This window comes from Lissotriton vulgaris, chromosome 6 (assembly GCF_964263255.1).
Source record: "Lissotriton vulgaris chromosome 6, aLisVul1.2, whole genome shotgun sequence".
Taxonomy (NCBI): Eukaryota; Metazoa; Chordata; class Amphibia; order Caudata; family Salamandridae; genus Lissotriton; species Lissotriton vulgaris.
Window position 1 is genome coordinate 1,236,023,078 of NC_141694.1, and position 24,307 is coordinate 1,236,047,384.

The 24,307-nt window shown below is 46.3% G+C and overlaps 1 protein-coding gene across 2 annotated transcripts in view; it reads left to right on the forward strand.

The window, feature by feature from the left end:
* The window catches only part of REV3L (REV3 like, DNA directed polymerase zeta catalytic subunit), a 1,049,196-nt gene that overhangs the window by 829,234 nt on the left and 195,655 nt on the right, over positions 1-24,307 (forward strand). For both annotated transcript variants that reach the window (XM_086927335.1, XM_086927334.1), the window contains exons 26-28: positions 13,224-13,333; positions 14,080-14,194; positions 14,750-14,887. In XM_086927335.1, coding sequence (XP_086783461.1) covers positions 13,224-13,333; positions 14,080-14,194; positions 14,750-14,887 — 363 coding nt within the window. The remainder of the gene's footprint in view (positions 1-13,223; positions 13,334-14,079; positions 14,195-14,749; positions 14,888-24,307) is intronic.

The window sequence follows — 24,307 nt, forward strand, 5'->3', positions numbered from 1 at the left end:
GGACTAAGGTTATGTCTCCTGATTGGCATTCCTTTATTAAGCATTATGACATCTGCCTCTTTCAGGAAACATGGTTGGTGGACCCCACCATTGTGTAGGTTATTTGAACTACCACATTCCAGCGATCAAAGGGGTAAAAGGTTGACCTTCAGTGGGCTAACTATCCTTGCAATACGGCTGAAGATAGGTCCGCAATGTAGTATTGATATGTTCGAGGCATATGGGCTGCAGATGGTACATTATGAATAGATCGCCATCTGGTGTTGGGCTCGGATGATTGCACTTTGTTTTTCTCTTGGAGAGTCTTTTGTATCTTGGTGACTCCTCCCTTAGTTGGTAGTGCGCATGGGCATCGGCTCCATCCTTAGATTGTTTTTTTCCGCCATCGGGTTCGGATGAGGATCGAGACGCTCCAGATCAACTTCAGAAGAAAGTGATTTATCGGCGCGTATTCCCTTTCCAATTCGACGGTATTGTTATCGAACGCGTTTCATTTCCATTCCGACGCGTTGCAAATTCAAAATCGAAGAGAAAAACTTGGATCTACGTCGAAGAACAGGAGGCCTTTCTCGACGCAGTCAAGCCCGGAGTCCATGGAAAGGACTCCATTCAAGAAATGTCCAACGTGTGGTGCTAAGTTCCCACACAAGGACCTACACGAGGTGTGCAACCTCTGTCTATCGCCTGAACACGAATCCAGGGACTGCGAAGCCTGTGCAGCATTCTCCTCCAAGCTAACGATTAGAAATCGTCGAGCTCGAAGACACGAGGTTTCCAGAATGCAGGCGGAGGCGATCCCGGAACTGTTCGGAGACGAGCAAATCGAGGAAGAAGAGGACCAGTCGGGGTCGGAAGGGGACCAGTCGGAGGTTGAAGAACTCATCGAGCAACAAACCGTGAGTGACGACGTCCCCTTACCGAAAAACCGACCCCGTGCAGTAACGACCCCGCCCTCGGGCCCGGTCAAACCGCAGAAAAAAGTTTCCGACGCCCCGCCCTCGGGCCCGGCAACGAAACTGAAACTGAAACCGAAACACTCGGACCCCCACCATGTCGGATCCGAGAAAAGGGCGACATCGACTTCGGCACCGAGGCTACATACAAGGGAAAGCTCGGTATCGAAACATTCCATGTCGAAGCATAAATATGATTTATCGTCCAAGATACACTCGATACCCAGAAAGTCGGAATCGAGCAGACATTCGGTGTCGAAAACAACAAGATCTGACGATCGAAAACAAAAGCACCTCTCGGAACCAGGACCTTCGGTACCGATTCAGGAGCAACAGACAGATCCCAAACAAAAGATCTTGTTTATTGATCCGCAAACTGGGAAAGTGGTCACGAAGAAGAGAAAGAGTGAACAGTCAGAAGATAAACCTCTTCCTTCAAAAAAGAGAACAATGGGGACAAATATAACTCCTCCTGCTTCTCCTCGACCTAAAGTCACACCCTCTTCTCCTATTCCTCACAATAGGACAAATATTCCTACACCTTCCACACCAAGACCAGCTACACCTCAGTCAGATGTAGACAGTGATCTAGGGGAGGGAGAACCTCAAGAGGATGACAAAACTATCCCAGATGAGGAGGACCCATGGGAAAACTATGATGTAGGGTCAGATGAGGACAACGACCCAGAGCTATATCCCTCAAAGCCTTCACCACCTGATGATAACACAGGTTTTGTGCAGCTCATTAATAGGGCAGCAAAATATCACATTTCAGCATTCCACATCAATCAGTCAGTGGAATTACCGGTTTTCTTTCCAAAACCACAAACAGTAGCAGAAAGAGCCCTACATACATTAGATGTTAGAAGGGCCATATTGTACTATATAGAAAGAACACAAACTTTCAGAAAGACAAAACAGCTATTTGTTGCGTTTTCTCCAACACACAAGGGCAATCCCATCTCTAAGGCGGGCATTGCCAGATGGATTGTAAAATGCATTCAAATATGCTACTTAAAAGCAAAGAGAACATTAACTGTTCCTCCTAGAGCTCACTCTACACGTAAACTAGGGGCATCTATGGCATTTTTGGGAAACATCCCACTAGATGACATATGCAAAGCAGCTACCTGGGTTACACCACACACCTTCACAAAACACTATTGTGTAGATGTGCACACAACACAACAAGCTAGAGTGGGACAAGCAGTATTAAAAACTTTATTTCAGACAGTTGCAACAGACACTGGCGACCACCACTAGGGAGAGAACTGCTGTATAGTCTATTCATAATGTACCATCTGCAGCCCATATGCCTCGAACGGAATATGCTACTTACCAGTATGCATCTGTTCTTGGCATAGAGGGCTGCAGAGTGGTACATGCCCTCCCAGCCTCCCCGGAAACCTGTGTCTGTTCCAACATTATTCTTATTTAGATACACTTACATGGGCATTCTTATCTGTATTCTACTACACTACTCCATCTAACCCTACTATGGCAAAACAATCTAAGGATGGAGCCGATGCCCATGCGCACTACCAACTAAGGGAGGAGTCACCAAGATACAAAAGACTCTCCAAGAGAAAAACAAAGTGCAATCATCCGAGCCCAACACCAGATGGCGATCTATTCATAATGTACCACTCTGCAGCCCTCTATGCCAAGAACAGATGCATACTGGTAAGTAGCATATTCCTTATAACGTCTATGAGAGGGGCCTAAGTGGGGGGGAAGAAGTTGGACGTTTAGCTGCTCTCGAAGATCTTCTAGACACGCATTCCTGGGATTCCCTAGTGCTAGTAGCTGGAGATTTCAACTCGACCTTCGAGCCCCTTGGCAATGAGGACTGTGACCTTGCAAGAGAAGGAAGACGCTCAGTGAGGCATGCCAAACTGAAATTAGCGCCCATAAAAAATGGTCGGATGAAGCCATCCAAATGAAAGCTATCTGCCTTGAAAAAGGACTACGGGCTGCAAATGGGAGAACTGTCTCTGCCATGCATGGAGCAAGCACATTTAATAACGGCCATAGGGCAAGCCGCACAGACAATCTATTAATCAATCTAAAGCTATGGCATGCCCTAGGGAATATGATTGTGAGGGATCGCCTAGAGAGCGATCACAACCCCTTATGTTCAACTCTAGATTTACAAGCGCAGAGAGCATCTATTCAGCCAGCCCACAAACTAATCACCCTTGATCTGATCCCTACTAATGACATGTGGCGACTAAAATGGGCAAAGCTAGTAGAGAACCCTGATTTTCTAGCCATTATCACCAAGGATATTGACCTCATTATAGCTGACCTAGAGGCCTGCTCTGAAAACCCTGAGTTTATTACTGCCACTCACAATAAATCTTTTGCTTATTTAAGATCCTGCTTCTTCAAACAGCATAGAGCTAAGAGTACCCAAAGAAAGAAATCATTTCTATGGTTTAACTAGGATTGTAGGACGACACGTAGAACTCTGGGTGACGCACTTAAAGCAGGGGCACTAGGCAAAGTACGGGCATCCAGGAGTAACTACAGGAGGACCCCGGAAAAGGCTAAGAAGCAATGGGACAAAAGTAGATGGCAGGACCTGAGACTGGCATGCGCCAGCAACAGTTCCAAACAGTTTTGGAACATAGTATAATGGGTCAGGGGAGGACAGCCATTACTGCCACAAACCCACATAGCCCAGGACCAATGGGTCAACCATTTTAAACCCCAATATGCTTGTAGCTCTGACGAGTGGGACCCTGTTGAGCCTTTGCACTTATTTTATCAAGACACAACCTTCACATTGGCTGATGTCAGTACTGCCCTTGGAGCTGTAACAGGGAAAAGAGCTCCAGTTTTGATGGTATCCCGGCTGACATCTTCCTGTATGATGAACCCAAATGGTGCCGGTACATTATATTACTGGCTAATGCCATTGCCCAAGAAGCCCCAGTGCCCGACTCTTGGAAAGGGGCAAGATCATCCTGGTATATAAAAAAGAGGATAAGTCCCACCCAGGTAACTACAAGCCCATAAGCCTTATAGATTCCTTGCAAAAGGTGATGGGGCGGTTAGTATTAAATAAGGTCCAAAATTATATAGACGAGCATGGTATCCTATCACCACTACAGGCAGGCTTTCTAGCCCATACCAGTACCATCGATCAGGTGTTCCGGTTCATATTACACACCGAGTTTGATACCTTCCTCACAAAGGCAGTGAATCTGGTGCTCCAGATTTACAGTATGAAAGTTGTGAGCTCTAGCTTATATGGTACAGAGCTCTGGGGGAATGCGAACATTCCCCAGTTAGCTGTCGCAGAAAACAGGCTTTTACGTAGGATCACTAGTCTCCCGCAAAGTACCCCAGTGTGCCCAATGCTGTACGAGTTAGGCAGAAAAGCACTGGCTGATATTGCCAGACTACGTCCCATATTATACTGGCGAATAATTTGGTGCCAGAACTGGCATTCTACCCTGCCAACCTCAACGATCTAATCCAGGCAGATTGCTATCATAAAATTAGATGGTTATGGGAGGTTAGGGCCTCCATAGTCCGTATTGGGATGGCCACCTTGTGGGAAAATCCTTCGAACGTATCATTCCCTCCAAAGGTGTTCCTGAAAGAGAAATACTAGGAATCAGAGCTTTTTAACATTCACAGACCGTGACACATCTTCTCTAACGGGAGGATGTTTGGAAGTCAAATTCCGGCCAAATCTAGAGCAGTATTGGGGATCTAATAACTAAAACGCATGACCGGAAGCTGCACTTCCAATTTAGGATGGGTACCCTGCCAATAGGAAATTATACAGCAAAATCGATCCCAACTGGCAACAGCAAGTGTCCCTTGTTTCTGGACCAGCTGGACACACAGCCACCTAATGTTTGTTTGTTCAGCATATGCCACCCCCGTCGAGTGTGGCTCAAGCCAATTTGTAGGTCATTGTGCACTAGACGGTGTGGTGTGCGCACAGATACATCACCGTCAATTGCTTTTTAAAAAAAAAATATTTTTATTGATATTTTTTACATAATAAATGCATTCCCATCACCGTCAATTGCTATTGCAATTGCTAAATTCTTGAGCTGGTTTTGGGTTATTAGATCACTCCCAGCAAACTGAAGAATGTTTAGTGTCATCTTGGCGACTGTATATACAAAGTTGGATATTGTTTTAATTTGTAATGAACCAAAGATTGATACTTCGCAAATGTGCAAGGCTCCAGGAAGAAACACATGTAACATCGTTCTTATTCAATTTTATGTACTGTAACACCCTTATTTTTTTGATCTGCTTCAGTCTTTTAATTCATATGAATTATGTTGTTCATTGCTGCGACAGTCCATATGTAAATTTAATAATGTTTTAAACTTCGTCTATTTATTGTTTAGTGTGTTATGAAATATTTTTATTCTAGGTATTGTGCTTTTATAGCGTAACTGTGAAATAAAGCTTTTTGGATTTTCTTCAGCCGGCAGTGGCCTCTTCGGAGCCCCTGCTGCAGTTCAGTCAAGGACATCCTTTTGGGCATCTGGTCCAAGCCCAACACTCCTGTGGATAGGATGATTGCCCGACGCCACCGCCTGGCCCCAGGCGGCCCCATTTTCCTCTCCAAACACCCAATCTCTGAGAGCTTGGTGGTCCAAGCCTCGACTTTCAAGGGTGCATACCCTAACGCACCACCTGATAAGGAATACAAAAAACTGGACCACCTTGGGAAGAAGATGTTTTCTTATTCCAGCTTAGGACTGTGGTCGGTGAACAATGCATGTCTCTTGGGCTGTTACTCCCAATCAGTGTGGGACACGGTTTTGCAGGTGTTGCCACAGTGCTCGGAGGAGGCCCGGCTGTGCTCTTCCGTGCAGTTGCGAAGTTCGCCAATCCAATGTGGGCTGGACACCGCCGACTCACTAGGCAGAAGCAAAAACAACAATTGATGGACGGAATGTTGCACAATGGCAAAACATTCACCCCCAGTCACAGGTCTGGGTTTAATCCATCAATATTTTGCTCACCACACCAGCCCAGTTCAGACATGGCATATGCAAATCAGTCTGACCCTGTGGCTCATGGGAACAGTCCAGCCTGAACTGCCAAGCCATGTCTTTCCTGGACCGGAATCAAGCATCCTAGGGCTGGTTTCTGGCTATAAGCCGTCATCAGCCAGGATAGCTTGATTCCAGTGGCATGGAGAGCACGGGACTCACGTCTTAGCATACCTGTCCCACTCGGGGTGACAAAGGCAAAAACAACAATTGATGGACGGTATGTTGCACAATGGCAAAACATTCGCCCCCAGTCACAGATCTGGGTTTAATCCATCGTTATTTTGCTCACCACACCACCCCAGTTCAGACATGGCCATATGCAAATCAGTCTGACCCTGTGCCTCATGGGAACAGTCCAGCCCGAACTGCCTAGCCATATCTTTCCTGAACTCACTAGGAAGGACAACTTCCACGTCAGTAGCCTTTAGACGCTACGCCTGGTTGAGGTCTACTGGCTTTTCGAGTGATGTCCAAGCTACGCTTTTGGACATGCCCTGTGATGGCCGTCGCTTGTTTGGCGACAAGGCGGACAATGCGCGTGAGCGCTATAAGGACTCCACGACTACGGCTAGATCCTTGGGCCTCGCATCCACCTCTCGCCCAGTGCAGTCCGCTTTCCACCCCTTTCGTGGCTATGGGAGGGGTGCATCACCACATTCCAGCCAGAGCCATAGACCTTCGCAATCTGTCAAGCTTCTGTGCTGCTGGGGACGTGGGTCCCACCATCTTGGGTCTGGGGGCCAGCGGGCAGGCCAGTCGACCTGCTCCCCCTGGTACTCAAGAAGAATAATGGGCAGCGTCCTGTCTTGGATCTCAGGAACGTCAACCACTTCCTTCAGAAGGAGAAGTTCAAAATGTTGACACTGGCTCAGGTCCTGTCTGCCCTCGATCCTGGAGACTGGATGGTAACGTTGCGTTTGCAGGACGCTTATTTTCACATCCCCGTCCTGCCGGCCCACCGGCGTTACCTGCAGTTTCATAGTAGGCAATGAGCACTTTCAGTTTACCGTGCTCCCCTTTGACCTTACCAGCGCCCTTCAGGTGTTCACAAAAGTGATGGCAGTGGTACCAGCTCATCTGCGCAGATCAGGAGTTCCAGTCTTTCCCCATCTTGACGCTGGCTCACCTCCCATTTCCAGACTACGGGCGACCTCCTGCATTCGCTGGGGTTCACCATCAATGTACCGAAGTCACACCTGATTCCCTCTCAGAATCTCCTTTTCATTGGAGCGGTTCTGGACACAGAGCAGTTTCAGGCTTATCTTCCCGAGCAACAGGTCCAGGATATTTGGGCTATGATTACGACCGTTCAACCTCTATCACGGGTTTCGGTCAGAATGACCCTGAGGTTACTGGGGGTGTTTACTTGTTACAACGCATTTTTTACAACGCACTACTTTTACAACGCATCCATTACAACGCGGATACTGTTACAACTCATGTTTTTACAACGCATTTTTTTACAACGCAGGTACCTTTACAACGCATACCATTACAACGTAAGTATTGGTAAGTATATAGTTATATTTTAAATGTTATATGTTTTGGGTTAAGGGGTATTTTTAGGGGTTAGGGTCAGTTTTGGGTTTTAGGGTAAAGGGGTATTTTTAGGGTTCAGGGTCAGTTTTGGGTTTTAGGGTAAAGGGGTATTTTTAGGGTTCAGGGTCAGTTTTGGGTTTTAGGGTAAAGGGGTATTTTTAGGGTTCAGGGTCAGTTTTGGGTTTTAGGGTAAAGGGGTATTTTTAGGGTTCAGGGTCAGTTTTGGGTTTTAGGGTAAAGGGGTATTTTTAGGGTTCAGGGTCAGTTTTGGGTTTTAGGGTAAAGGGGTATTTTTAGGGTTCAGGGTCAGTTTTGGGTTTTAGGGTAAAGGGGTATTTTTAGGGTTCAGGGTCAGTTTTGGGTTTTAGGGTAAAGGGGTATTTTTAGGGTTCAGGGTCAGTTTTGGGTTTTAGGGTAAAGGGGTATTTTTAGGATTCAGGGTCAGTTTTGGGTTTTAGGGTAAAGGGGTATTTTTAGGGTTCAGGGTCAGTTTTGGGTTTTAGGGTAAAGGGGTATTTTTAGGGTTCAGGGTCAGTTTTGGGTTTTTGGGTAAAGGGGTATTTTTAGGGTTCAGGGTCAGTTTTGGGTTTTAGGGTAAAGGGGTATTTTTAGGGTTCAGGGTCAGTTTTGGGTTTTAGGGTAAAGGGGTTTTTTTTTAGGGTTCAGGGTCAGTTTTGGGTTTTAGGGTAAAGGGGTATTTTTAGGGTTCAGGGTCAGTTTTTAGTTTTTGGGTAAAGGGGTATTTTTAGGGTTCAGGGTCAGTTTTTAGTTTTTGGGGTACAGGGTAACAATAAATTTAATTTAATTTTAATTTAAATTATTTAATAGCAAATAAATTACATTAAATTACTTTGCATTATTTTTGGGGTTGAGGGTCAGTTTTGAGTTTTTGGGGTACAGGGGTACAGGGTAAAAATTAAGTAACATTAATTTAAATTTAAATTAATTTACGGAAATTAAATTATTTAAAATTACATTAAATTATACTTTTAAAATTAAGTTACTATTATATTATTCTTATTAATATATACTTACCAATACTTACGTTGTAATGGTCTGCGTTGTAAAGGTACCTGCGTTGTAAAAAAATGCGTTGTAAATACATGCGTTGTTACATGACCCGCGTTGTAAAAACCGCGTTGTAACAGTATGCGGAGTAAAAGTCCGCGTTGTAACATCATATATCCGTTACTGGGCCTCATGACCTCCTGCATCCTGCTGGTGGATTATGCCAGGTGGTATATGCGGACTCTGCAGTGGGACCTTAAGTTCCAGTGGGCACAGCATCAGGGGGATCTTTCCGAATGCATCCAGATATCAGAGGGCACTGCACGCCAATTGCAGTGGTGGCTAACGAACCAGGATTGGGTCAGTGGAAGATCCCTCTCCCTTCCCCAATCCGAGTTTACAGTAGTGACAGATGCATCACTTCTGGGGTGGGGCGGTGACATGAGAGAGGCGGAGATCAGAGGCTTCTGGTTTCCGGTGGAGTCCGGGATCCACATCAACCTTCTGGAGCTTCGGGCGATTCGTCTTGCACTAAAGGCATTCCTTCCCTCTGTCCGGGAAAGAGTAGTGCAGGTGTTAACGAACAACACCACCGGGCAAGGTGGGGTTGTGGACCCTATGTCAAGAGGTTCTCAGCCTTTGGACATGGCAGGAACATCAGGACATATCTCTGTTGGTTCAACTGCTGGCAGGTTCTCTGAACGTCAGGGCGGATGAACTCAGCCGCAGATGCATGATGGATCACGAATGGCATCTTCACTTGGAGGTGGTGCAAGGTCTCTTTCAGCAGTGGGGAGAGTCTTTGTTAGATCTATCTGCCACCAAAAAGAACGTGCAATGTTAACAATTCTGCGCATTGGAATTTCCAAGGCGGCACTCACTAGGTGACTTTTCGTCGCAAGTGGAGTTGCAGTCTTCTATAACCTTTTCGCCTATACCACTTCTGCCCAGAGTGCTGAAGAAGATCAAGCGCGACCGGGCCCAAGTCATTCTTGTGGCCCGGATTGGGAACGAAGAGTCTGGTATCCTGAGCTATTACACATGGCCATCGATCTTCCAATCAGACTGCCTCTTCGGGAGGATCTTCTGTCGCAGCAGCAGGGAAAGGTCCTCCACCCGAACCTGTCCAGCTTCCACCTCCTTGCTTGGAGATTGAGCGGCGACAGTTGACCGCTTTCGACCTTCCTCCCGAAGTCTGTAACGTTACCTTGGCAGCCAAGCGTCCCCCCACCAAAAGGGTATACGACTGTAGATGGAACAGATTTGTGGCATGGTGCGCAGCAAAAGCTGTGGACCCCCTTTCTTTCCCCCTTTTAGAGGTTCTCCTCTTCCTTCTTTCTTTGGCCCAGCAGGGCTCTGCTCCAGGCACTTTCAAATGCTATATTTTGCCATTTCGGCCTTCCTTTAGCTGCCTGACCATCCTCTTTTCAAGTCCCCTATTGTAAATTGCTTCCTTAAGGGCAATACTCACTTGTTTCTTCCAACCCCTTTCGTAATGCCCCAACGGGACTTGAACCTGGTTGTCACCTATCTATGTGCACTCCTTTCGAGCCGTTACATAACTGTCTCCTCAGACTTCTGACCCTTAAAACTGCCTTTTTGGTTGCTATCACCTCTGCTCGCAGGGTGAGTGAGCTTCAAGCCCTCTCTTCCAAACTTCCTTTCTTGGCTGTTCATCCGGACAAAGATTTCCTTCGCACTAGGCCTTCTTTCCTTCCCATAGTGGTTACCTGTTTCCACATAGGACAGACCATCACTTTGTCCACCTTCTTCCCGCCCCCGAATCCTTCTAAACAGGAAGAGAGGCTCCACTGACTGGATCCAAAACGTGCGCTTTCGTTCTATCTGGATCACACAAAACAATTCCGGGTGGATGACCAGCTCTTTGTTGGCTTTGTGGGCTCAAAAAGAGGTCGGGCCATGCAAAAACTTACCATCCCCGATGGGTCGTTCTTTGCATCAAAATCTACTTTTCCTTAGCGAAAAAGGAACCGCCAGTGGGGTTGCGCGCCCATTCCACCAGGGCGATGGCAGATACTACTGCTTTGGGACATGGCGTCCCCCTTCTTGACATCTGCCAGGCAGCTACGTGGGCTTCACTGCACACATTTACCAAACACTACTGCCTGTACAGCCAAGTCCGGACAGATGGCTTCTTTGGCCGTTCAGTTCTCCAGGACTGTCTGGTGTGACCTTGGTTCACAGACCCACCTCCGAGGTTGGAATTGCTGGGGTTTCTATTCTAAGGTGAGGAATCCATAACTTGTCTCTTTCAGATGAACAAGTTGCTTACCTTCGGTAACGACATATCTGTACGAGACGTAGATTAGTTATGGATTCCTCACCGTCCCACCCATTCTCCCCATTCTGCGAACTGACTTCTAGGATTAAGGACTCCCTTGCAGGACCCTTGTTTTGTGCTCCACTGGTCAGTGTCTTGCATGGCTCTGCACTTCTGGCGTGGAATGTCGTGTAAAGAACTGACGTCAGCGCGCGAGGGCGGCGTCTAAGTAGATATCGGACAGTCATTCCGGTGACCCCCGACGCCAACGACGAACGCAGAGTCGACCAACGCCACCTATCGACTCGCAGTAGTACTGCTGAAGAAAAAATTCACAGGAGCCATTCTGACGCCTGGGGGTAATTCTAAGGTGAGGAATCCATAACTAATCTATGTCTCTTACAGATATTTTGTTACCGAAGGTAAGTAACTTATTCTCCAGGTCAAAGTAATCTGTAGTAAGCATACACCATTCGCTCTTTCAAGTTCTCCAAATGTAAGAAAATTATGATTTTTGTAATGATGATCAATATTATAATTGTAAGACATACCTGAAAACGTTTTGTGCAGTGTAGGTAGATTTGTTTTGGTTTTATGCCAAATGTTAGTGACTAAAATGTATTTCCCATCCTGCATCTCAAGAACGGTTGTAGCTTGCAAATGTTGCATATATGTATGCAGCCGTGGTTAATCAGTTCCGAAATTGCTCGTCCCTATAATTATTGGAGGTTCATTCAGAAAGAAGCACTGGTCCTCTGCAACATTTCAGGCTTAACAAATATATTGAGTTTTAGTTTTCATCCTTTTTTCAAGATTTTATTTTTAGATTTTAGAGAATCACTAAAACTACAGATGATTTAGTTTTAATGATTATGCCATGTCTAGGGAGAGAAAGCACAACATCCTGCACATCTTAATTTTGCTAGCTTTTTGAAAACGCTGCGTTCTTTTAGTTTCCAAGTAATGGTTTTCTTAGCTTATGCATGTTTAGTTAGGAGTCTTTTGTATTTGTGTTTCTCTACCACGTCAATGTGCTGTTGCCATTTTTACATCTGTCAAGTGTGCCTTTCCTTTGAAATGTGCTCTTGAGCATTTCTGTCAAATGCCAAGTACTTGTTCTTTGAGGATGTGGAAGTGTAGGGCACATTAATGGACTGCATTATGCTCACATTCAGTTGTCCTCTTGCCAAATGCCAGCTTTCGCAATAGCTCTAAGCACAGTTATTCATGCTCAGCAGTATAAGACATTGCTCAGGCAATTAAGAAGTAGGTATAGAGCAACAAGCACCAATCATGTAGGTAATATAAGAGTTCACAGATATCCACTTCCACCGATGGTACCCAATAGTTGATTGCCTACCCAGTGATCCAATAGCCTTACCGTATTTTCCGGCGTATAAGACGACCCGGCGTATAAGACGACCCCCCACTTTGCTTGATAAAATTTAGGTTTTGTGCTATACTCGCCGTATAAGACTACCCCCACTTCCAGCACAGTCCAACGCTCTACTCGTACTTTGTACGCTTTTATAACCTGCACACTTATCACTTTTTTCTCTTGTAATGTACTGATTGCTACCTCATGTATTTTGGTTGCTCGCTATTGTCACTTTTGAACCATGTAACTTAACGTTTGGTTTTTAGAAATATAGGGTTGTAAGCACTGTATACTTAGGCGGGAAATGTTTCTTCCACCTTGCTTGTATACTGGAAATATTGCAAGCCTAATCTCTCCACCCGCTAGTCCTCCGAGTACGCTCAGCTTACCGCAGTGAAGCAGCTCCAGTGCCCGGCGGCGTCCTCCGACTCCGTGGATGCTATCGCGGATCCTCAGCGTTGTCCACCGATGCAATGCTCCGGCGGGAATCCTCCGGCATTATGGCTGCCAATTTCTGCGGGAGGCCTCGGGGGTACCCACCAGGCAGTAGTAAAGGGGCGAAGTTGCGGCTTGAAAGCCAATTGTGCGCAGGAGCCCCCAGGATGCAATGCTCTTCGACTCTGTGGCTGGCGGGCGGATTAGAGCCACCCTCCCCACCTCCGGCTGGGCCGGAAGCGCGGGAACCTTCAGGAGTAGTCCGCGCTGTTAAAAAAAAACCATGAAAACAGACGGTCTAATTTTGCATCCGGCGTATAAGACGACCCCCGACTTTCCAAAACATTTTCAGGGGTTCAAATGTCGTCTTAGATGCCGGAAAATACGGTATCTTAGTGGTCTTTTCTTGGGTTATTCATCCTCACCAGGTAAACATGGAACCAGTATTGTCATGTGCTTGTATGGAAAGGATAACAAACGTACACACATCAGTGTTCAGATATCAGTAGCCTAAAATAAGTACAATAAACGGTATAGATGTGCCCATTAGAATGGCACACGGTTTGGTAAATGGGCATTTTTTTTTTCCCCAGATCGGTGACAGTATTATCCACAAAGCTCGAGAGACACTGGAGCGAGCCATAAAATTGGTGAATGAAACAAAGAAGTGGGGTGCTCGGGTTGTGTATGGCGATACTGACAGGTATTATAATTGCATCTATTTAAATCAGTTTAAAAATCAAGGGCTCACATTATCTGTTTATGTACTGGTTTAGATGAGATTGAATCTCGTTTTGGGGCAGCTTTTTTTTCTTTCTTATAACATGGCACTAATGTATTGTTCATAGCGTCTGTCAACTAAAGACAGTACATAGTTGTAACTGTCTGTATGAAGGAACAAATTGTGAGACCTGGTTTCCATAAAATGTGATTCACTTGCTGGGGGAGGTGTGTGGACTACCAAGGAGTTTGGGGGACAAGTTTGTACACTAAATTGACATTCATTTTGACCTGATATCAGGACTGGCAAATGACAATTTATAGACTTGTTTTCTCAGTGTATTGCTTAAAAGTTAAGACCAAAATGTCTCTATTGACATATATAGGCAAAAAAGTCATTGGACACATGGGAAGAGAAATGAGCAACTGATGTATCCATTGTGCATTCATTTAAAAACATAGAGCGAATGTTACTTTAATTTTGGAGGATGGTTGTCCAATATATAAATCAAGAGAAACAAGAACCAATATGTAATTTGAGTTTAAGATTAAAAGAGACGTGAGCTTGTATCAGTCTTGCATCAGTTGTCTTCCATTGGCAGGAATCAATAAATGAAAAGTTAAGAACATATGCTAAGGCCCCAAGAAATGTACAGTAGTGCCTTACTATTGCATTACATGTATGCTTTCAGATATTTTATTTTTAACTCCTGCTTAATCTCTTTTCAGCATGTTTGTTCTGTTAAAGGGAGCTACCAAGGAGCAGTCTTTTAAGATTGGTCAGGAAATTGCGGATGCTGTAACTGCTACCAACCCTAAACCTGTCAAACTCAAGTTTGAGAAGGTAAGGTAACAAAGGCTTTTTTAAGAGTATATAAAATATAGTTATGAAGTGCAAAATGTAGAGCAGTCTCTGACATCACAGTTAAGGTCCTGCCACTATGTCCTTGCTGTTGCGGGACATGTTCCTTGACCAACCTCAATTTCATACTAAAATTAGAAAACAGATAAACTGCAGATTAACTCAAGTGCTCATTGATAAATCTTATTCAAGTGTCTCTGCAGCATTCTATTATTTTGTATGTCTTTTAGGTATTCTCTACCGTGTAGTAATACTTTGTGGAAAGTTCTGATTTCCCATACAATTTGATTTGTAATGCGGTCAGATTTCAAGTTGTGAAAGCCTATCAAGCTAAGGAAACAGTGTCGGGAAAGAACATTTTTGTGAATAGGTTATACATTGTGTGAAATGTTTTAATTTATTTGATTTTCCTGATCAACAAGCTTATATCTATTCTGATATAACAACTTCTATGTATTATATAAGCATAGAAAATAGAGTGGGAATTATACAGCTTATAAACTGTATTTGCATTGTTTCCCTTCTCTACCAATGCAGGTTTATTTGCCGTGTGTCTTGCAAACCAAGAAGAGGTATGTGGGTTACATGTATGAAACCCTGGATCAAAAGGACCCAGTATTTGATGCAAAGGGAATAGAGACTGTTCGAAGAGATGCTTGTCCTGCTGTTGGCAAGGTAAAAGAACATTTACATATTCTACAAATCAATCAGTCAGAGTATTTAAATAGTGTGAGTTTTTAGTCTCCTAATGTGACAGGCTGTAATATGTTGTAGATCATTAGACAGGCGTTTTAGGATGCGTGCCTCTATAGAAGCCAGGAAACCGGACACTAATCCATTTAATACACAAGATAATAAGATATCGATATGTATTGGAGCAAGTATCACAATGGAGTACTAAACTATATGGCGTAAGATTTGATTTGCTTACAGTATTGCATGCTTTAAGCACTTCTGCCATATAGAAATTGTTCTGAAAAGTGCTTTGTATTTTTTTTGTGTGTGTATCTGCTGACAATGGGCATGTGCATCTTCAGGTCTTCCAGATTATGTTGATCTGTGCACCAGCCTTTTTCAGTGCTTAGATGTCTGCAACTTATTTGTATTTTCTTTTTTGTCTAACATTGGGTTGGTGGCAGGTAGCAGGTGTGTGGAAGCTTCTTTTGGGATCAAAGCAGAATACCAGACCTCTGTGCCGGAACGTGTTTTAAACAAATTAGCAATAGGTTGTTGCAGCAGGTGTAACTTTTTATCTTTGTGTATCCGTATAAAGTATGTTTCCTTTTTCTGACACATTAAGGACTGTGGATTTGATCAAACCCTGTTGCGTAAACACTGGATCGTTCTTGCTATACAGCCTGGGGATTTAGTGAAAAATGTGAAGATATTTTCTTTTCTTTGTTTGTTTAAAATGTGGTTGCATTTCTCAAATGGACAAGTATATATCCTGGATTGCTAACCAAGTAAATAATGCCCCAAATGTAAGACCATACCAAATATTTGTGAGTTTTATTATGTATGTAGTTCGTACAATTAATTAGGAAATTGGGGAAAAATCAGTTTATGGAAAGTATAAAAGTACATATTTTGTAATTGAATCTATTGATGAAAGACAGTCTTCCATTGCTCTAACTGGCGAGCCACTAGAGAACCCTGAGCATGACTTTTGGAAAAAACGGTTAAAAATCTGACAAAACAAGATAATTTCTTACAATCCCCCTCTTGCCGGAACATATTCTTGCCACGGCTTAACCCCAATCTTGGTTTTCTGTGGGTCTCCTTGTTCTGGATATTCCAGTTATGTATGGATTTCGGTTGCCAAAAGGCAATAAACCATAGGTAGGACATTTTAGAAATTTACGAACGCTCCTGCAAGTGAAATGTCAGTTAAGTCTTTGTATTTCGGGTATCCCCTCTGGGGGTATAAAGGCATACCACAGCCACATATTTTTACCACCTACACAACCTAAAGTTACTGTCGCTGAGCGCAAGATCTCCATCACTCTGGTTGGCCAACCAGAAGCCACATTGACTGGATGAGATTTGTGTTTTTGTTTTCTCAAAATGTCAATAAAGTTAGTGTTTTCTCCTTGGCTTCCTTTACCCAGTATATGGTCCTTTGGCCCTGTGTATGTACATCTTCATTTCCCCCTCGTTCTCCTGAGTGTCTGGATACCTGGCGTGTAGTTGTGCATAGTTCTCCTGTGCACTAAAATGAAGCCTTCCCACCCCCCAATGGATTTTTGGAAGCTTTGTAGGCTTTAGCCCCCGGTTTGTTAGGAAAACAACCCACATGTCATAGCGAAACATACCACAACCATATCTTTTTAACATCTACTCATCCTAAGTTATCTATTTATTTATTTATTTATTTATTTTAAACCTTTATTTATGAAATGCACATTACACAGCGTCTGCCTACAACCCCTTAGGGCCGGCCGCTATGACACATATTGAAAGGATAAAGAAGGACAGTACACTTTTAAGGCGATCACTGGGCGCACATTATAGCGTGGAGCATAAAACCGTACTAAAAGGATATTAAAAGGTTTAATTTTATGATTTTGTCGAAGAAAAACAACAACACACAAACACATGGTATCATACTGGCAAGGGTCATAAGGAGGGGGGGGAAGGGGAAAAGGAGTAAATATAGAATGGAACGAATCTGGCAAGGGGGGGCGATCATGAAGGAAGAAAGGATACAGATGATATGGAAAACCGAAAAAGGAACGCCAATCATGGGGAGGAGGGGACAGGTACCTCGTAATCAAGTGGAGGGGAACAAATATTGCCACGGTATGAATTCCACTGTGCCCAAACCCTGGACCATTTCCTGGGACGACCCCGTGCCTCATACACCGTCTTTTCTCGGAACATGCACCAGTCCATGTTATCTTTCCAGGCACTGAGCCGTGGTGGTCTGGCGGACCCCCAGAGCTGAGCTATGTCCCTCTTGGCAACCATGTTGCCCAGAGTGACCCAGAACGTCTGAGCAGCAGTACAATCCGTAGGCTCCCACACATTGAGCAAGCAACGCCGTGCCTCAGGAAGGAGGGAGACTCCAGTGACACGTCCCATCACATTGTGCACCCTGGACCAGAAGGCCGAGACAATAGGGCATTCCCATAGAACATCAAGAAAAGTACCATCCATACCACACCCACGCCTACACCGTCCATCCGTCACAAGCCCCATTCGCACCAGTCACATACCAGTTACATACACACGGTGGAGGATCTTTAGCTGGACAAAACGAAGCCGAGCCGGAATAGCCACCTCCTTAGGGGAAGAAACAGCCGACTGCCAGTCCTCATCGTCTAGTTCAAGCCCGTCCGCTGTCCAGGAAGCACGAAGTTTCCCCAGCTGGTCAGCCCTGTTGTTAATGAGCTTCTTATATATTAAGGAAATCGTACTATCAGGGACGTGGCCGTCTAGGATACGATCCTCCAGCGGGGAGGATTGTGGAATATCCGTCCCGGGGGGAAAGGCGGAGGCTAAGGCGTTTCGAACCTGCATATACAGAAAATACTCCCTATCATCAAGCTGGTATTCCAGTTTCAGGGCTTCAAAGGACTTCACAGTCCCCCTGGCCCAAAGATCCTCCACCCTACTGATCCCAATCATGTCCCATCTGTCAAACCCTTTTGTCTGCCAAAGGTTGCCCAATCGATCAGAGTCATACAATGGGGTCATACGCGTCAGCTTGCCACTCCAGCCCGTAGCCACAGTTGCATCCCTCCAGGCCCGCACCGCGCACTTCGTAGGACCCGTAAGGAGACGGATTGGCGACTTCGAGTACAAAGCCCTATTAAAGTTGCCACCGGGCAGTAAAAATTTGTCCAGGGCAAAGGCAGGAGCGGGTTCCGATGAGTACGTCACGTGATTAATGGCGCTCAGGTGCGAGGCCCAGTAGTAACGTCTGATATCTGGCAAAGCAATACCGCCGTCGTACCAGGGAAGGGTGAGCTTAGTCCCAAATCAATTGCCGCTGTAGACTTTCGATCTCACGAAAGTAGCGAGCAGGGACCGGGTCGGAGAAATTCTGCAACGCATAGAGAAACCGGGGGAGCGACATCATTTTAAAAAGCGCCGCCCGGCCCAACGGAGACAAGGGCAATTCACGCCATCGCCTCACATCTTGTTTGAGACGGCGGAGCGGAGCATACAGATTCCGTTCATAACGCACCGCAGAAACCGTAGAGACATAAATCCCCAAATACTTAAAACCGTCATCCGCCACCAAAATTGGAAACCTACGAGGCAATGGCGGCAGAACCCCGGCTATGACATAAACACAGGATTTGGTCCAGTTGATGACCAATCCGGAGTTCTTACCGAAGGATGTAAGAACGTCGAAGAGCACGCTCAAGGACTTTTGAGGGGAAGTGAAGTAAAGAAGGATGTCGTCGGCATATAGTGAGACGCGATCCTCTAGATCTGGCGCCCACCGGATCCCTTTAATCGAGGGTTCCCACCGGAGCCACGCCGCAAGGGGTTCAAGTGCCAACGCAAATAGAAGCGGGGAAAGCGGACATCCCTGACGGGTGCCGCGGCCCAACGGGAAGGGGTCAGAGCTTCTGCCATTTACCACGACCTGAGCCAGCGGTTGTTCATAAAGAAGCCTGACCCACGCAATAAAGTTAGGGCCAAAGCCAAACTTGGAGAGGGCCGCCCAAAGATAAGGCCATTCAATGGTGTCAAAAGCCATCGTGGCGTCTAGGGAGGCCACCACCGCAGTCTCCGCGAGAGTTGCAGCTCTCGCGAGAACACCATGAAGCCTACGCAGATTAAGGGCCGTGTTCCTATGCGGTATGAAGCCGGATTGATCCGGATGGATCAGGTCACAAATCACCGTCAACAACCGATTGGCCAGAACCTTGGCCAGAATTTTAGGTTCTGCATTTAGCAGGGAAATGGGGCGGTAGGAGGTACAGCGATCACGAGGCTTGCCATCCTTAAAAATGACCACTATAGTAGCTAGGCGCTGTTCAAGCGGAAGGGCTCCTGCCTCGAACGCATCTAGAAACATGTTGCGCAGATGGGCGGCCATCTTGTCCGGACGAAGTTTGTAAAGCTCGATAGGCAAACCATTGGGCCCCATCGCCTTGCCCGATCGCAGAGATCTGATAGCAAGGGCAATCTCATCCACCGTAAAGGGAGCCTCCAGAGCCAGGCCCTCCTCCTCCGAGACACAAGGAAGAGCTATATCACGCAACAGCAAGCGGGAATCAGCCTCATCACGATCACTTACCGGGGTATAAACCTTCCGGAAATGATCAACAAAACAGTCAACAATCTCACCGGGGTCAGACACACTTTCACCAGACTCGCGAACAATAACGGGCACAACGCGATTCGCTCTTTCAGCCTTATCCAGCCACGCCAAGAGTTTGCTAGCTTTGTCACCCACATCATACAGCCGGCCCAATTGATTCGCTCGCATCAACTTAGCAGCATCGGTAACACAAGCCCTGTAATCCGCCTGTTTCAGCTCCAATGTGTGTAATAGCGCAGGCGTGTCATCCCCACCCAGCTCACTTTCAAGCGCTGTAATTTCAGTCTCGAGGGCCAGAACGGCCTCCCTCTTAACCCTCCGTTCAGCAGCAATAAGAGACAGTGCGGATCCCCGAATGACCGAATGACCGTTCTCAACTCAGCGCTTGAACGCCCCCGGGCAGCAATCGCGCTCAATAAATTTATTTTCATTTCATTTTCATTTCATTTCATTAAAGGCCTCCCAGAGAACCGTAGGGGAGGTCACTGAACCCACATTTTCATCAAAGTAACAGTCAATAGCCTTCACCAAGTCTGAGCGGAGCCGGGGGTTCCGAAAGTGCCAGGGGGGAACAGGGGGAACTCTGTTACCAAAAAGACCACCCCCAGATATCTTAATCAGCAAGGGGGAATGGTCCGAGATACCCCGGGGAGATGACGAACCTCCCGTACCAAGGATAGGGTAGAAGCCAGCATAAAGAAGTAGCCTATCCGAGAGAGGCTGCCATGCGCACCAGAGTGGAAGGTGTACTGCGTCTGGGTAGGGTGTAGCTAACGCCAAACATCCACCAGACCAAAAGTTTCAGTCATATCATTGAGCCACATCTGGGACTGCGGCAGAACTCTAGGGGGTAGTCGATCACATTCGCCAGACATCACGGAGTTAAAGTCTCCGCCCATGATCAGCAGACCATCAGGGAGACCAAGAAGAGTCTTGCCAAGATCGGCGTACGTGGTGGCCTGCAGCCCCAGGGGAATATACACAACCACTAACACAATTGGCTTTCCCTCCCATCTCCCGGAGACAGCAGCATACCGTCCCCGATCATCTAGGACAACATCATCAATCTCAAGGGCCAGGGAGGATTTGACCATTATACCCACTCCCCGGGACCCGGAGGTGAAACCAGCGTGGGCGGCCAATCGGTAGCCCCGACGGTCAAGAGCTTTACAGGCATTACCGATCAAGTGGGTTTCTTGGAGGAACACGACATCAGGGACATGGCGCCTTAGAAATTGTAACACAATCCCGCTTTTAATCCTGTCACCCAGACCGTTGACGTTCCAAGAAAGAACCTGCATCTCACCCCCCCCCCCATCCCAGGAAGAACGATCCAACCCAACCCCCTCCCATAACCACAGATCCAGAATACTTGCAATCAGTAATATACCATGAAAAAAGAGAAATAACAGGAAACATAGAACACAACCAAATCCCCACAAACCACCCCCCAACCAAGAACCCGTTACAACGCCCCCACCCTGCACCCCTGCTGACTAAAAAGCCACCCCAAACTGCAGTGTGCCTGTCGCCCCATCTGATCTACACAAAGAACCCCCCGAGGAGGAAGGGAGAAACCACCCGTACCCGCACCACCATGGGCACAATCATACAGCATACAATATAGGTTACTCTGTAAAGTTCATAGTCTCAAGTCGGACCACTGGGGGCCCACGTTAAACCTGGGCCGTCGCACCACCTTCCGCGCCGCCAGGGCCTCCACTCTCGGTGTCATCTTTCGGCAACGAGTCCAACCAGTCACTAGCACGATCAGGCTGATCGAAGAAATAGGCTCGGTCTCTGAACTCAATCCGCAAGCGAGCAGGAAACAGCATTGCGTACTTCAGTCCCAAATCCCTCAGACGACGCTTCACTCCAAGGAAACCAGAACGTTGTCGTTGCACTTGGGGAGTGAAATCAGGATAGATCGAGACAGAGTTATTATCGTACTTTAACGGGCCGTGTTTACGAGCGGCCTGCAGGATAGCGTCTCTGTCCCGAAAGTGAAACAGTCTAGCGATGATAGGCCTCGGAGGGCCCCCTGGCTTCACCTGACCACCTGGGAAGCGATAGGCACGCTCAACCGCAAAAAACTTGCTGAGACCTGTGGGAGCGAGTTTAGCGACAATGAGTTCTTCGACCAGTAAATCGATCGAGGCGGCACCATTGTCTTCCGGCACTCCGACCAAGCGTATGTTGTTCCGCCTGGCCCTATTGTCGTAGTCTTCCATGCGTTTGAGCAAAAGGTCGTGTGAGGAACGCAAATTCCCTATCTCGGATTGTGCCTCCGCCATGTCCGTCACCAAACTCGATGCCTTTAAGTCCAATGCCTTGACCCTCTCGTTCGTCTTGGCCAAATCGGCTCGAATGAGAGTAACATCCACCGCCACCGTGTCTATCTTGGACACGATGGCCTCGTATTGCTGACTCATATCGGCCTTGAGGCCTGAAATGGCGGCCAACAGGTCCTGAAGGGACACCTCTGAGGAAGACGACATGTCAGTCTTCGGGTCCTCCAAGCCACGACTGGCAGCGCCGGGGGAACCTCTCGGTTGGGTATAGCGTTCGATCATGTTGGACTGGATCGACCCCCCGCGAGTAGTGGTCTTCCTGCGTTTCTCCGCCTCAGGTTTCGTCGCCATGTTGTATTCAGTACCAGCCAGGGACACCCGGGTGCAGCGGGGTGGTGACGAGTCTCGAACCCAAAAAGTCTAGTTTCACGAGAGAATGCCACGGGCCACCTTGCCGGCACCAAGAAAGAAAGCGCTCACAGTGAGAGCAGCAGACCAGGATAGAGTAGCAGGTCCCAAGGAGTCAGAGACGAGAGGGCTGGAAACCGAAAGTGAAAGTGGCACACCACCGGTGGGGCAGATGTCAGGCAGCCGTTGTTGTTGCATTACAGCTCGGCCATACTAGGCAGCAGAGACCCCGGTCGCGTCGGGGGTTAGGCCAGAAAGTTGGAGACGATGTAGAAATGGTCCCCGAGGTCCGATCTTGACCAAAAAAGGATCAACGGTATCAGTGAGAGTAGCACTTCAAGTGCCCGTCAAAGTGACCAGGATATCTGCAGGATAGATCAAGAAGGGCGGCGCGGGTCTCAGGAGCTCTCTGCTCATGCGACCATCTTGGATGCCCGCTTGGCTCCTCCCCCCCCCCCCCCCCCCCCTAAGTTATCTATTGCTGTGTGTTAGACCTCCCTAGGTTCTTTGTTTTTTTGCCACAAACTTCCAAAAAGCATGGTTTTCTCTGCCTTCCTTCACTCGTTATAAGGGTAGGCAGGTGTATGCCTATCTTCTCTCTCTTGCTTCAAACTTGACCACAACATTTATGCAACACTTGGGAAAAATGAATGCTAAATGTGCTACTTTAGGGTACAGTATTGTTCCAATGACATGAAAAAATAAAGAGCAATTGTAAAATCTTATCATATATGAAAGCAAACATCTACATGTCTCTCTGTTGTAAAATGTAATTTTCCACCCAATACTCCTTATTCATTCATCCTGCTCACCTCGTTACTGAAGTTTCACCCCATTCTGTTTTTTCATAGTACAGTCTGACCTGGAAAGTCCTTTAGCATACTATATCACATGCAAGAGCGCTGTTGGGATATAGGGCCTGGAGTAATAGCAGGCTGCTATAATAATTCTCGACATACGTCTGGTAGCCACGATACAACATAGGGTACATCAATTCTGAAACAATGTTTTCTACAGGGAGGGCAATGTGTTTACTGTATGTGTAAACTCGGAAGTATTGCATGTAACCATTTGAACTTTCATAAGATTTTTGTATCTTCACACTATATAGAGAATGTTTCCGAGGCACTTGTTGCTTCAGTAGAAGCCTGCCCTAGTAGAGCATGAGAGGTCCATTAATTGAGATGTTCTTTGTAGGGTATACACCCTAGGCAAACAGAGGAGAGATGGTCAAATAGGGGTCTAATTTTGTGCAGCCGGCCATGTTGTGTGTGTTTTTATTGGGAGAGCCATTAGTAATGTAATTGAAATGAAAACAATGTGGTATATTTTGGTAACGATTCCTACTCGTTATGGAAGGAAACGAAATAGTGGAGAACAGGATGGCTTGACCAGTAAGACTCAAGGTTCATTTTCCTGACCAGGCCCAGTGCTAGTGTGAGGCTGAATGTTTTTTTTATTTCAGTGATATTTGTGGCAACCCTTGACTGTGACCTTGCATGTAGAATATTACATGAAGATGGTGCTGGAAAAGCTGTTCTGCATGCACATTTGTCTAGCTGACTGTTTCAAGAAGAGTGTCACTGAAATGTAATTTAAATCTTCGAATTGGTGAGAAATGCTGTACTTCGACTAGCAGCTGCAGAGAATTAAGGAATGGTGGGCTTATAAAAGTTTGAAGGAGCCCATTGGTAGACTGGTTAAGTGTTTAAGGCATGCCGTGATTGAAAGATGAACAAGGCTCAGGCTGACCTGTTGCTTAGTTTGTAAAATAATAAGTGCCAGGGCCTTGACCAGGAGGCCACTGCAGATTGCACAACCCATTGCCCCAGTCATCACTGCCAAAACAACTACTAACCATCTCTCTCGCCTGCAAGTCCGACAGTTCAGATTATTCCAGGTTCCTAAACCTATAGAAATGGCCGAGAAGGCAGGTATTATTCATTTTAATGTATATTGAATTCATAAACAACCGTTGTTCTGCTCATCTCGAAATTAGATGAGCAGCGCCACCATGTGGCAGACTGTCCTAAGTGCGATGTTTACAATTAAGCGCCCGTGCCCAGCACCGGAAACCAATTAAGTATCGATGCTGAGTATCAGAAACCACCTGCTGAA